Source organism: Chelon labrosus (genome assembly GCF_963514085.1).
Source record: "Chelon labrosus genome assembly, chromosome: 18".
NCBI classification, from domain to species: domain Eukaryota; kingdom Metazoa; phylum Chordata; class Actinopteri; order Mugiliformes; family Mugilidae; genus Chelon; species Chelon labrosus.
The window spans coordinates 3,226,936-3,241,195 of NC_140351.1; the positions used below are offsets into that span (position 1 = coordinate 3,226,936).

Sequence of the window (14,260 nt, forward strand, 5' to 3'; positions counted from 1 at the left end):
TATTTTATTATCCAGCCTCAATGGATGGCCAATTGTTGGCACTTCTGCATGGCTTCTTTTTTATTTTTATACAGCCTCAGAGGTTGTTGCCTTGCCCTACACTTACAACAACCGAAGCGATACGCCTGACGAGAGGACAAAGAACGTAATCAGTTCAATATTCTACTTTCCGAGTCAAACACTGCTTGTTTGAGCGGTGGAGTCGACAAGTTGGAGTCTGCAGAAGTGGAATTAAATCGTTCCTCCAAAAGGTTGAAACGAAAACGGTCATAAACTAGTTCTATTACCATTAAAACTCAACTACCCCGAGACACACGCGCGAAATACCAAACCACAACACTCGTTCTGAGTCGTAATGCACGTAGGCTTTCAGCTCTGGGTTATGATATAATATATTATCTGGCCATGCATTATAAAGGCAATCGGAGGCAACAGTTGAATACATTGCTACAAGAGGAGAAGATAAAGCCACGCCACGTTCGACCGCCTAAGCTCCAACGAGAAGACGAGCGCGCGCTACTGGAGGTTGTTTTCATGTTCAGCTGCAGCTTTAGTCAAAATGCCAAACGACGTGCTACCGTGACCCTCGAAGAAACACCTGAAACGAGACAACAACTATCAGGACAGCTTGATTTACAGAGTTTCCCTTAAAACCATTTCATTTCACTGATACTCTCGCTTCCTTTGAGGAGTTTTAGGCGTGAGCCGGCGTCCACCCCGTTGCAAATTTCAGGCTAAGAAGGACAAGGAGGCACATACGACGTACACAGCTCCTTCCGCCTCAGAGACATTTCCTATCCATCGTCTCAGCAAACTTCCACTAACGCGTTTCGGACACTTTCGAGCTACGTCTTTAAATATCTAGCCACACGTCTGTCTTCAACATTCTCTCTCTCCTTCTAAACGTCATCTCCTTCTACGCTACGCTGTGTGTCTTGGCTTACGAAAAAAAAAAAAAACCTGTGCGTGGTTCCAAGCTTTTAGGCTACTAGGAAAAAAGGAAAAAAAAAGACCGTCCGTTGTATTGCTCATACAGGAATAAAACATACGATAAATAAATACAACCGTGTTTCAAAATCAAAAGAGGAAAACTCGACGGAAAATAAGAACACCAAAGCTCATTTTTACACCATGTTGTCAGTCAAACACATCATCACAAACACAGAGAATAAAGAGTTAAAGAGCCTAAAATGGTTGAAACAGCCTACTTGTTTACCGGTCTACCTGTTTTTTTTTTTTGTTGTTGTTATTGTTGTTTTATGGTGAGTGATAGTGAAGAGAGAGGAAGTGACGACGAGATGATTGCACACTGAATTACTGTTATGTGACGTTATTTTTTAGCAGAGGGCGACTGGGAACGAGCAGGTCACAAGGGAAAGAGAGGAAGCGTGCGACAGAAGTTAAAAGCGACTCTGACATTGGTTTGTCCGGTTGACAAATGAAGCTATTGTTGTTTGTGGGTGTGGAGGAGAGAGGACGAGGGGGTCAGAGAGCCAAAGAAGTCCACCAGAGCATCCAGATCGGCCGGCTTAGAGGAGAGGCAAACCAAACATGTGAGGAACCCCACATTCCCCCTTCATATAAGATTCCCACCATGGCCCAAGCATAGTCTATACAGTCACTTCAGCCAAATGAGGGAGAACGGGGGCGACGATGATGAGGGCAACGGTGGATATGAGAGAAGACGGCATGACGACAGATCGGTTGAATGATTCAAACTTTTGCACTAACAGATTTCAGATAAATGGGGGTTACAACCGGGGGTCGGAGAGGTCAAGATCCCTTTAAGGAGCTGCTGTCGTCCCCCCGCGCCTCCACCTGAAGTTGCAGCAAGGAGGGGGCAGAGGGGGAGGCGACGCAGCCGGAGGAAGCCAGCGCCTCGATGAGGGAGACGCTGCGAGGAGCCGGGTGGGGGTGGTGGTGGTGGTTTTGGTGTAGAGAGAACGAGGAGCCGTGTGGGTGGGGTCTGTTGTCGTCGTCCCGGGGGGCCGGCCAGGTGACGATGTCGGCGCCGTGGTCCGTACGAGAGCGAGCATTCTCGCGGAAGTTGAGCTTGAAAGACTCAATCTGCAGCAGAAAGGTTCGGGGGGGAGAGAGGGGAGGAAGGTAGAGGGGGAGAAAAAAATAAATCAGACAAGAGAAGGTGGGGAGGGAGGGGGAGGGAGGAGGTTGATGTCGAGGGGGGAAGTTGAGATGAGGGGGGCAGAGGGATAGAAGAATTAGATGCCTGCAAGATAAGAAGTCAGAAAGCGGTGGTGTGATGAGGGGCTCTGATGAATACAGCACAAACACGATGCAGTCACAAAGTCACTGTGATTTCAGCTGAGGAGAGAAAACAAAAACGTTTAAAGATGTTCCTGATGGCTGGGCATCCTTGACTGCTCCTGTCAAACGCCACACACACTCACACACACTTACTTGTCTCTGGGATGCGCGAGTCCAGAGCCTGGGGCTCCCGGAGGCCCTCACTATCACAGGGAGCCCCATCCTTCAGCCCATTCTCCTGGGCAGCGGGGCTCCCAGCCTGCCCCGGCTCGGAGCCTGGGGCTGGGGCCGGGCTGCCACTCAGGGGAATCTCACTCCCCTCTGTTGCCTCCTGGGCCCCCTCAGCCTAAGAAACACATAGCAGGGCGCGTCAATCGGTGGGGGTGGGGATGGAAGAACCTGGCTCCAGATCTAGATCAGGTTGGCTGAGACGTACCCCTCAGATTTAAAACTCATTCAGGCAGATAATCTGCGATTAGAACATTTTATAATTTTATAATAAAAATCTGGAGCCAGGCTAAGATGAAGAGACATGGAATTATAAAAAACAATAAACAAAAACAACTTAAGTACATAACCGAACATGCCCTAATGAATGCAGTGACAGAAAACAAATTTTAAAGCCGAGCACATCGTATAAAAAAGCAGATGTAAAGTGCAAAATGTGGAACACGAACCCGCAAACACATTCGATAAAAGCTTGAATGCTACTACTCTACCTCCGAATTCAATACGACCCTGTGGATTAGTAAATTTCTAGTTTTGCACGCCTCATGTCTTGTAGTCCCTTCATATAGATACCAGGTTTCACTCATGAGTTCATGACCAGTTGGCCTGTGCAAAAGCAGGCCACTAATTCTTTCATTTTTTAAAGACTTTGTCATTTCACAAAACGCACCGAGCTCCTGTCCTCTAATTTCTTTTCTTTGGCACTGAACTCCTGTCCTCTAATTTCTTTTCTTTGGCATGAGCTCCTGTCCTCTAATTTCTTTTCTGTGGCATGAGCTCCTGTCCTCAAATTTCTTTTCTGTGGCACCGAACTCCTGTCCTCTAATTTCTTTACTGTGGCACCGAGCTCCTGTCCTCTAATTTCTTTTTTATGGCAGAGCTCCTATTCTCTAATTTCTTTTCTGTGGCACCGAGCTCCTGTCCTCTAATTTCTTTTCTGTGGCATGAGCTCCTGTCCTCTAATTTCTTTTCTGTGGCACCGAGTTCCTGTCCTCTAATTTCTTTTCTGTGGCACCGAGCTCCTGTCCTCTAACTTCTCTTCTTTGGCATGAGCTCCTGTCCTCTTATTTCTTTTCTGTGGCATGAGCTCCTGTCCTCTAATTTCTTTTCTGTGGCACCGAGCTCCTGTCCTCTAATTTCTTTTCTGTGGCACCGAGCTCATGTCCTCTAATTTCTTTTCTTTGGCATGAGCTCCTGCCCTCTAATTTCTGTACTTTGGCACCGAACTCCTGTCCTCTAATTTCTTTTCTGTGGCACCAAGCTCCTGTCCTCTAATTTCTTTTCTTTGGCATGAGCTCCTGTCCTCTAATTTCTTTGCTGTTACTACTCATGCAATTCTGTGGTACTACTCTATAGCATGTTAAACACTGTGTGTCCCTCTCTAGTGAGTATCTGGAGCAGGATGTGGATGTGGAACTGAGCCGGAATGATGTGAACTATAATTTGTGTGTACGATGATAATGAATGTCTGTTTTTGGAGAAGACACAATACTCTGTGTATAACAGTACTGCTGCTGTAAATACATGAACACCCACCAGTGGGAGATGTTTGACAGTGACACAGCATGAGGCGGGGCGTGAGACACGGTGTTTATTTAATCTGACAAAAGCTCTGCAAATCATTTTTTAAAAATAGACTTCACTTGTTAAGAAATAAAAAAAAATAAAAAAAGAAGGTTTTTATTGTGTGAATCCTATTCTTAGCAATCATCACGATGACTGGGCGTGCAGAGCTGTGGATGAAGATGTGAGTGAATGATGTGATCATGCAGTGGTCATGAAACACAGATGGGCTGCCATAGGCTGAGGGGACAGGTGACATCATTATGTTATGATAAATTAGCCCGTTATTTCATAGAATGACGCGGCATTTTTTTGTATTTTTAAAATCCACAACCACCCCCAGATGTTTGCATTAAACGAGGAGGACTTTACTCATAGCTACTACTGCCATCACGGCGGCTTTCTCTGAGTTCCTTATCTCTAAATGTCTTGGACTTGGTTCAGATGTGCTGTGCCTTGCAGGAGAGAATCCAGAAGCACAAAAGGTCAGGAGGAAGGTGTGGAGTTTGTCGGGCGGCTGCACATGGCTGATGACGGGCGGTCGGCATTATCTGTGACTGCAGCTTGAAGCCACCAACATCTTTGAGATGTCGTAATGAAAAAAATAAATAAAAAAACAGTGGTGGAACGAGACGAGCATGAATCCTTCCTCATACACAAACGCTCCTGTCACACGTTTTTTTTTAGATACTGACATGCAGAGAATGAAGGAACTGATCACACCAGGATGATTTTGTCTAGTTTTCATCCATGTTTGAATGCAGCACATTAAAGATGGTGAACTGACAGGTCAAGGAAGTTCGAAGCCATAGTAAGAACCATTTTCAAGCTCCTGCAGGTAGCTCCTCCAGTAGTATCTGAAAGCAGTTTTCAAATCTGATGTCCCTAAAAATCCATGTAACCAAACCCAGCAGTGACGTCAGTGTGTGCTGAGCAACCTGAAGCAGTCGAGGTCAGTGATGATCATTTGTCCTAACAACTTATTCTGTCCTATTCTATCCTATCCTCTGTTTCCTTAAAGTGGGCAGAGCTTAGACAGAAAGGCAATGAGCTGTGTAGCGGCCATGGGTCTAATCTGATTAAACAACACCGGCACAGTCCTGATGAAGCAGATTAGGAGTCTTTATAGTATTGTTTTAAATGTATCGCTAGCTCATTTAGCCATGACTGCTTAACGTTACAGAAAAAATACTATATCAAAGTTTTCAGGGCTTGGTTTGTAGAAAACTAACTGCGAACAGGAGGGACCAAATAAAGATTTCCTCTTGTAAATTCTACATGCATATCTTCCGTATATATATATTCTTCTGTGTGCTTTGTGTCAAAACATACTGTAATAGAAGTAGTTAGAGTAGTAAAAGTAGTGTGGTAATAACATATTGTGGAAGTGACAACAAACACGGCTGCATCGTAACACACTCGCTCCAGCAGGTGTCACTATCACCAAACTTTAGACGCGACTCTCCAGAACCTTAGATCGTGCTCCGTAACGGCTATGTGGTTCATCTGTTAGACTGTGAACCCGGACACAGCTTCACGAAGACGGGCCGAGGCGAAAAACCAAAGTTAAGCAGGCGTTAGTTTCAGTTTCAACAGATTACACAGTGAGTAACCGACTGTGCCTGGTAATCTTACCTTGACGTTTCCTCCGCCGGGCAAATGGCTCACGTTGTCCATGGAGCCCACTTTGGACTGGGCCTTTTCCCTAAAGTTCATTTTGTGGGACTCGATCTTGACGACGCCGCCGCCTGCAGCACACACAGCACATCATCACGTCCTCCTTTAGTTGTGTTTCTCATGTTCAACCATTTCCCAAAAGAATAAGATGCTGTCTGTCTGGCTACTCTAACGAAACTAATAAAGGTCAATGGATACAGGTTTATACAGTAGGGGCATATCAAGATTTCTCACCAGGCTTGTGCTTGATGTTGTCCTTGGAGCCACACTTTGACGTCACCTTACTCAGATCAACCTTCTTGCTGAGAATCTGCACCTGTTGAATGTCACAAAAAAACGCTCATTCAAAACTTTATTTCTGTGAAAACGCCAGACCGAGGCAGACAAAAGTACATGTGTAAGGATCCTTCTGGAATTTCATGCCACCGGGTTAAACGGTGATATCCAGAAGACAAAACAGCTTGCGGCGTCCTCTGTGTTGTGGCGATTACAAAATGCCGGTTGTCAAGAACAGTGCATTTTATCATAGTGAAATACTTTTGCGCTGAAAGCATGACGGCAGCAACGGGACAGGACGGGATCAGAAATCCCGAATGACCCGTGTGTGAGGATGACTCTGTCCTCCCTCATAGCAGCAGACGACCGTCAACAAAGACAGAGCCAATCAGAGGTTTGTCCGACTGGGGTTTGGTAAGTAAGTTAGTTGCAGGGCGGGACAACACAGGAGGAGTTTAAAGGAAGCAAGGGTGAAGCATAAAGCGGGGAAAGAGCTGCTAGATTCAGCTTGCTAGCCTGCTGTCCACTATCTCAGTTTGGAGTTTGGTTTTGAAGTTTTGGTTTGGTTTTAACATGTTCTACTTCCTCTTCGCGAACTGGTTTACAATTCCAGGTCCGATTAAGAAATCAATGCCTCATCGCTGCTCCGCTGTTCATTTCTAGCCACTTCATGAGGTCAGATTGCTTGTCTAGCGGTCCAGAGCCTATGAGCTCGGTACTTACATTCCCTCCACCAGGAACATGCTTCATATTGTCCTTGGAGCCCAAGCGTGAGGAGACGTGGCTGAAGTCCAGCTTTTTGGAGACTATCTGAACCTATATGGACACAGCATAGCAGCAAGAGGGAAGGGAGAGGAGAGCAGAGAAATGGGAGAGGAAGGGAGGGAGGGAGATGACAGTAGAAGAATTGAAAAGAAAGGGATTGAAAGGAAGAAGAAGAGAAGAAAGGAAGAGAAAAGGAAGAACAAAAGGAAGTGTAGGGGAGAAGAAGTCAGCATTACAGGTAGGGTTAGAAAGGAAAGGACAGAAGGAGGGTGCAAGGTCCTACGACCAATATTTAAAGAAAACTTGCTTTGAATAGTTTGAAAGGTGGCTGAAATATGCAGGGACTGGAAGGTTTTCAGATGTTTTTACCTATTTTTAATGAATACAGTAAAATACAGTGGACTCTCAGAGAATGGGTCGTTAGCAGACTAGAGTTAAACACAGACATGATCTGGATTAGGCTGCTGGACACACATTTCACATCCAGATTAGTGTTAAAAATACAGGTTTTTGTTTTTATTCTACAACAAGACACAGACAGAGGAAAATGGCCGCCCACCACAAGCTGCTAGTACAGGGACAAAAACATGAAGCTTCCCACCGGTAAACCGTGTCTGTTGTGTCTGAAGCAGTGTTATTATAAACCAATCAGGTACAAATACGTGTCCGCGTGAGTCTAAGATGATTATTTTAAGCTCGTACAGTTAGGAAATACTAATTTAAAACACTTTCATTGCCTTAATAGAAGCATATTTATGAGGGATATTTACAGGACCACACATTTTATATGTATTAATATAGTATAGGTATAGGTACACAAGCCCTCAGAGGGCAGTAAGAAAAAATAGTCTTGTAATCCATTTTGTAAATCTGATCCGAACAGTTTTCAACCCTGTTGTTGTTATAGAGATTAAAAATGTATTTTACGCTGAAAATATGTGAAAATAAAAAGTCCAAATTTAAGTTAGGTACACGTGCCCTACAAGGGGCTGTAGGGCACGTGTACCTCAGTCTAAATAAGACTGAACGCATTCATGTTTTCTTCCAGGCGATTTTCTTCATGCACAAAAAAACTAACATATTCCTGTTGTTATGCTAAAGCTGCATCCGAAAAATCCATGGTGACAAATTGTATGCTTTCAGTAAACACATAACTTAACTGAATCATACATTTTCAATGTATTCGCATGCAATTATCTGTGTGGTGTTGTTTTTACTTGTGTGGTCTTTGGGTAACAACAGCCTTGGTAAATAAAGACTTAATATAATAAAAATAGCAGATCCAGCCGGGATCCTTAACGACTGCAGATGAAATCTCTTCTCCATGAAGTGTAACCAGGCTGGGATGGAGGGGGATGATTACTGTGTCAGCTTTCATTACTTTAAAAAAGTTATTTGTCATAGCTCAAGGTAAAACCCCCTCGACTCGGGAGTAAATCCCAAATCAGCTTCCAAGAGCCTCTGCAACCTTAACTCAAGGTTAATTATCTTCACGGCTTTGTGGATGTTAATTATCAACGAGAACAACCTACCTTGTGAAACAAATATTAATTACTGAGACATTTATGGAGATATTAATTAATTCTGAGCGACACCTGTAATAGAACACGAGTGGTAACGTTAAATGTGACCATACTGTGTGAAAAGGGTGCAGGTACTTTCCAGCCTGGCTTTGTACCATCAGTTGTTCAGTTTATATATATATAAAAAAAAAAGATGAAGGAAAGAACAAAGGAAAACACATCAACAGAAAAGATGAGTGTGTGTGGTGATGAAGGGGAGGATGGAGAGGGAACTCACTTTGCCCTGGCTGGTTTCTTTGGAGGTGACGCCCCTGTTCTGAGAGGCAGATGACACCTGGGGAGACAAGCCCACCCCGGGGTCAACGACAGCAACTCATGACAACACAAGAGGAGAGGAGGCAGTGCAGGAGGAAGGGCGAGGGGTTATTATGAGGGTGTGGGATGCAAAGTGTGATAAAGAAGAATAGGGCATAAGGATACAGATGAAAAAATATGAGAGTATTAATAGCAAGGGTAGAAAAGAAATGGTAGACGAGCAGGAAGATGTAAGGTCAGAGATGTTAAATATTAAAGTAGGAGATGGAGGTAAAAACAGAAGAAATACAGAGGAGGAAAATAAGAAATAACATACTGGGAGAGAGGGACTGAAACCTGGGTTTAACTGGGCCTAAAAGGACTGAAATGTGGGTTTAAAAGGACCAAAACGTGTTTAAAAGGGACTAAAACATGGGTCTAAAAAGGACTAAAGCATGGGTCTAGAAAGGACTAAAACATAAGTTTAAAAGGACTGAAACATGGGCTTGAAAGAACTGAAAACAGGGTCTAAAAAGGACTGAAATGTGGGTTTAAAAGGACTAAAACGTGTTTAAAAGGGACTGAAACGGGTTTATAAATGACTGAACTGTGGGTCTAAAAAAGACTGAAGTGTGGGTTTAAAAGTACTAAAACATGGATTTATAAAGAACCAAAGTATAGGTCTAAAAAGGACTAAAACGCGGCTTTAAAAGGACAGAAACATAGGTCTAAAAAGCATTTAAATGTGGCTCTAAAAGGGACTAAACCATGGGTTTAAAAGGGACTGAAACATGGGTTTATAAAGGACTGAACCGTGGGTCTAAAAGGGACTGAAGCGTGGGTTTAAAAGTACTAAAACATGGGTTCAAAAGAACTAAATCATGGATTTATAAAAGGACCAAAATATAGGTCTAAAAAGGACTAAAACGTGGATTTAAAAGAACTAAAATGTGGTTTTAAAAGGGGCTAAAATGTGGATTTAAAAGGACTAAAACATGGGTCTGAAAAGGTTCTAAAGGTGATTCTAAAGTTTCAGCAGCAGCTTTTCTAGTTTGGAGGATGTGTGCAATGAATGAACATGCGAAGTGTAAGAGACAATAAAATAATGGAAAGTTTGACTGATGAAACAAAGTAAAAGAACACAGCCATAAACGGTGAAACCAAAAACCCACCAAAAAGGTTTGTGAAATGAATGAGACAAAGTTGTGTTTTACGTTCTCAGGTTTATGGCTGGTTTATATGAAGAGGCTGATCCTTCAAGAGAAGATTTTGAAGAGAAATAAACGTAGGAAGAGAACATTTCCTGTTAGTTCAGAAGCAGCCCGAGCCACGGTGGGACCTACCTTCCCTCCTCCAGGCTGGTGCTTCATGTTGTCGGTGGAGCCGATCTTGGAGCGAGCGTTGCGGATGTCGGGGGCCGGTGCCGTGCCGGGGCGAGACGTGGTCCTCGAGGCGGCGGTTGCCGTGGTAGCTGAGGCTGAGGAGGAGGGCCGGGGAACTCGGGGCACCGGGGGCTTCTTCTCTGGAGCTGCGCCAGGGGCGGAGGATGGTGCGGCCGCCTTGGCTGCCGTGGTTCGAGTGCGAGAGGCAGCCGTGGAGGAAGTAGTGCTGCGGGTGGCGGTAGTGGTGGTGGTCTTGGGCTTGGTGGAGTCGGCTGCAGGGAGAGAGGCATTAATCAGCTTTATAGGATTTTTAAATAATTTTGATTCTGGTTAGCTCTTTGCTTGCATGGATTATGTCAGCAAACAATTATTATTTTAATACAAAATAAAGACCCATGCATCCTTTAAGATGGTGAAAGGAGTCTTCATTTTGACCGCAGCCTATATTAAACTCTCCTCCTGTGTGAGAGGAGAAGTTTTATCATTCTTTACTTCCTAAGCCACGCGGCACTGAGGCACTGAGGCGATGATTGCACCAGTTAAAATCCGTCAGCTCGCACACACTCTGCCGTACGGTATGTCAGCTCTTTCTCTAAAGTGCTGAGGCATGCTGAGCCACGTGTCCTGCTGTCAATCCTCCCCGAGAGCCTTTTTCGAATATCTCCAGCTCCCGTTAAGACATGTTTAATTGAGGAAAGCCCCCCTCCACCCTCTTCCCCTCCACGTTTCCAAAGAGTAATTTGACTTTTTGTATGAACCCGGGCGGATTAGACAACCCGGGGCTGCATCAGCAAGAGCCTCAAACTCCTGTCAACAGCGAGGGGAGAGAGTAATCCACAGGCTGCTGCCGCGGCGAAGGTTTTTAAACTCCCCGCAGCCTTTCAGCTATTAAGCCGCTCTCTCGCCGAGCCCCAGCGCCATTGTTGCGCGGCGGTGGGACGGTGCGTTGTCACACTCCTGCTGACAGCTCTCCCCGTTGCCAAAATGTAAACTAATCTGTCAACAAGAGGAGGCAAAGCTGTAACTGTGTAGAAAGAGAGAGACGTGTGGAGGAAACTGAGGAACGGATTACAGAGAAGAAGAAGAAGAGAGGAAGAGATGATCAGCCATATGATTATGACCACCTTCCTAACATTGTGCAGGTCTCCCTTGTGGTTGCTCATCAGAGAATGGACAGCTGGGATAGGCTCCAGAGCCCCCGCTACCCTCCAGAGGACGCAGTAGATTTATAAAGGAACAGCCTCATACCCACTGGAGTGTTAAACTTTCATCTAATCAGTAAAGAAACTGTGATTTAATAATGTAATACCTGTAGAAGTCCTCAGAGTGCTGGGCTTCTTCTCCTCTCCTGGTTTGCTGTCCGTCTTAGAGGCTGAAACACAGATCGTCAGTGAATGAATGAGTGAAAAAACATCCAAATGATGAGCAGACTAAAAACTCTGAACACACCCAGAGGCTTTCTGGCTGTGGCAGCGGCGGTCGTGCGGGTGGATGCGGCTGTGCGCGCCGACGTGGTGGTTCTACTGGCCGCCGCACCGGTGGCGGTTCCGTTTTTGGTGGCAGCGGCGGTGGCGGAGCCCGTTTGATTCGAGGTGGCGGTGCTGGCCTTTGGCACCAGGGGGCGCTTCTCCGTGGTGGTCTATGAGAAGGGGGAGAAAAATCAAGAGAGAGGAGAGAGTGATGAGTGAAGGCAGCAGGGAAATGAATCAACTATAAACTGGGACACAATACGACTGCTGCCGTCGTTATTTCAAACTGTCGTCCCTGAGGAATCCAGGTCAAACATTTTACCGTTTTGGCCCCAATGTTTTAAAGATTGAGCCCACGGCCCTCAACTGTGACTGCACATTTTTTATTCGGCAGCGTATCTCCCCCACCCCACCCCTCCCCTCCGTAACCCACAAGATGATGCCCTGCTCCACATCCAGCCGAGCCGTCCAGTAACAGACTGACTGGACACGCTGAACTGAGTCACCCCTCATCCCCTGGGGCGCTGGGGAGCTAAATAAAGGCTGTTAATTCAGTGGTTGTTGTGTCACACTGGTTGCATTTAAGGAGGCCACCGAAAGAGGGTGAGGGAAGGTCTTCTGAGGGCACAGGGGCGCAGGGAGATGTGTCATGGGACAATAACGCCCAGTTTTACCGATTCGTCCTGAAGCCACCGGTAATATGACACTGATTTACAGACACATGCTAGTGCTGCAGACAATATATTGTACATAAAATATGTAATTTAAGCTGATGCTGTAATATATAACTGTTTCTGTGCATGAAGACTTCAAAGATCACTCAGAGTTCATTTCTAACAAATCAATCAAAGCATTACGTCAAGTTAGTAAAAGTACTGGATCGATCTAGATTTAAAATTTAAACTTTAGAGATGTTCTCTTTAGAAAGCATTATAAAAAAGTTCAGTGGCAACAGGAGCAACGGCAGCTAAAGAGGAACATCATAGACGGTTTTAGACCAAACATTTACAGTAACTGTCTGAGGACGTCTGCTGAACAAACCTGTTTGCATTCACACTGCCAGTAGGAATATACTACGTCGTAAAAGCCAACCAAATGTCGGTTTAGCAACATTACTTCTGCACCTCATACATCATCGCGGGTGCAGTAGATTCAATAAATCCACACAGAGTCTATTTCCCCTTGTTTCAATCCGACTTATGGGATAACAGTTGGTTATATGGTATTTTAGCGTTGCATTTATGTGTTGGCCCAATCAGCACATACTTCAAGTTCCTGTCATGTACAGGACACTCCCTACCCAGGGTTTAGACTTTTAAGAATATACACAGATCAGCCATGACATTATGACATATTCCTAATATTGTGCAGGTCTCCCTTGTGGTGATTCATCAGAGAATGGACATGGGCCTTCTGAGGGTGTCCTGTGGTGTCTGGTGGGGGCCTTTGAGGGGAGGGTCCTCTGTGGATCATCCCACAGATACTTGATCAGTTTGGGATCAAGTGAATTTGGAGGCCAGGTCAACACCTTGTGCTGTTCTTCATGTTTTTTTTTTTTAGTTGTTCCTAAAGTGTTTTTGTGGCTGCATCCTGCTGGGGATGGCTGCTGCCATCAAGGAGTGTCATTGCTATGGGGTGGGGGTGCCTGGTCTGGTCTAGGTGGGTGCTACATGTCTAAGTAACATCCACAGCAATGAATGCCAGGTCCAAAAGTTTCCCAGCAGAACATTGAACTGTCACAAGATAGTCGACATTATTCACTTCTCCTGTCTGTGGTCATAATGTTGTGGCTGATTGGTCTATATATTTCTCTATAGATAATGTATGACATGCTGAGAGCCTGTACATTGCCGCTGCAACACTGAAATTTCCCAGCTTGGGTTAATAAAGGATCTATCTATCCCTCCCCAGGGTAAGAGCTAAAGGAAGGCTAAGAGGAACTAAGAGGAACTACGATCATCCTCGGTCCTCAGTTCCTCCAGGTCTGAAAGCACTTCATGTGTCACAACAGAAAGTTCATAACTCCTAACACCCACTTAATGTACTTGGTTATGAGACTGTTCTTTCAGATACCACCCCCAAGGCCAAGAACTAAGATTGAATCGAAACACATTTACATTCCTTTCACCGGTGTTTATTCTGCACCAACATAACCTTGATGGATCATCGCAATATTTACAACTAGGTACCTGACGGCATCTTAATAAGAGGAAAACTGAAGTTATCATTTAAAACTGAAGGTTTGTAAATGTCATGCCGGAAGATGGATAAACACTAAGCTTCTTCTAAACTCACACTAAGTGCACAAACTTCAGTGTTTGGTGCAATAACACCATTACGTCCTATGTATTCTTTGCAAAACCCTTTCATACTTTCAGTATATCACACTTTGTGCCCTTATAGACCCAAGCCAGGGGTCCAAAGGCTAGTTAGAGAGTACATGAACAGTCCTCACAGCATCAGATAGGCCCACATCCCCCTGGTTAATGCGATTTATTTAAGGTATCGTCCAGACAACCCTGATTACCAGCCCAACTTTATCTCATTAAAGGAAAAGGCACGTCGCAGTGTCTCTGGTTCCATCAATGCGTTAACATTCTTGGAGTAAAACAGCTTTTGTTTTTCATTATGTGCAGTTTTCACTCTTGCCAACCCTAAAGCTGTGCCCTTTGACTCATCGCAGCGTTTTAATAATGCACCCTGTGCGTGCTAAGAGGCCGAGACCAGATGGCCAAATTCCCTGAGCCAGAGGGAAATACATATTTTGTTGTAGAAAATGTGAACATTTAACAGTGTTTTAACCTTTAAACCACTCTAA

At 44.8% G+C, this 14,260-nt stretch overlaps 1 protein-coding gene across 5 annotated transcripts in view; it reads right to left on the minus strand.

The window, feature by feature from the left end:
- Positions 1-1,929: 1,929 nt before the first annotated feature.
- The window catches only part of LOC311503481 (uncharacterized protein), a 119,763-nt gene continuing 107,432 nt past the window's right edge, over positions 1,930-14,260 (minus strand). For 4 of the 5 annotated variants that reach the window (XM_084566213.1, XM_084566212.1, XM_084566214.1 and 1 more), the window contains 8 exons: positions 11,423-11,612; positions 11,283-11,345; positions 9,935-10,245; positions 8,575-8,631; positions 5,968-6,049; positions 5,692-5,804; positions 2,419-2,611; positions 1,930-2,227 (listed from right to left, as the gene is read on the minus strand). In XM_084566213.1, the coding sequence (XP_084422339.1) occupies positions 2,220-2,227; positions 2,419-2,611; positions 5,692-5,804; positions 5,968-6,049; positions 8,575-8,631; positions 9,935-10,245; positions 11,283-11,345; positions 11,423-11,612 (1,017 nt within the window). In that variant the 3' untranslated portion in view covers positions 1,930-2,219. The remainder of the gene's footprint in view (positions 2,228-2,418; positions 2,612-5,691; positions 5,805-5,967; positions 6,050-8,574; positions 8,632-9,934; positions 10,246-11,282; positions 11,346-11,422; positions 11,613-14,260) is intronic. The other variant, XM_084566211.1, reaches the window with a different exon arrangement.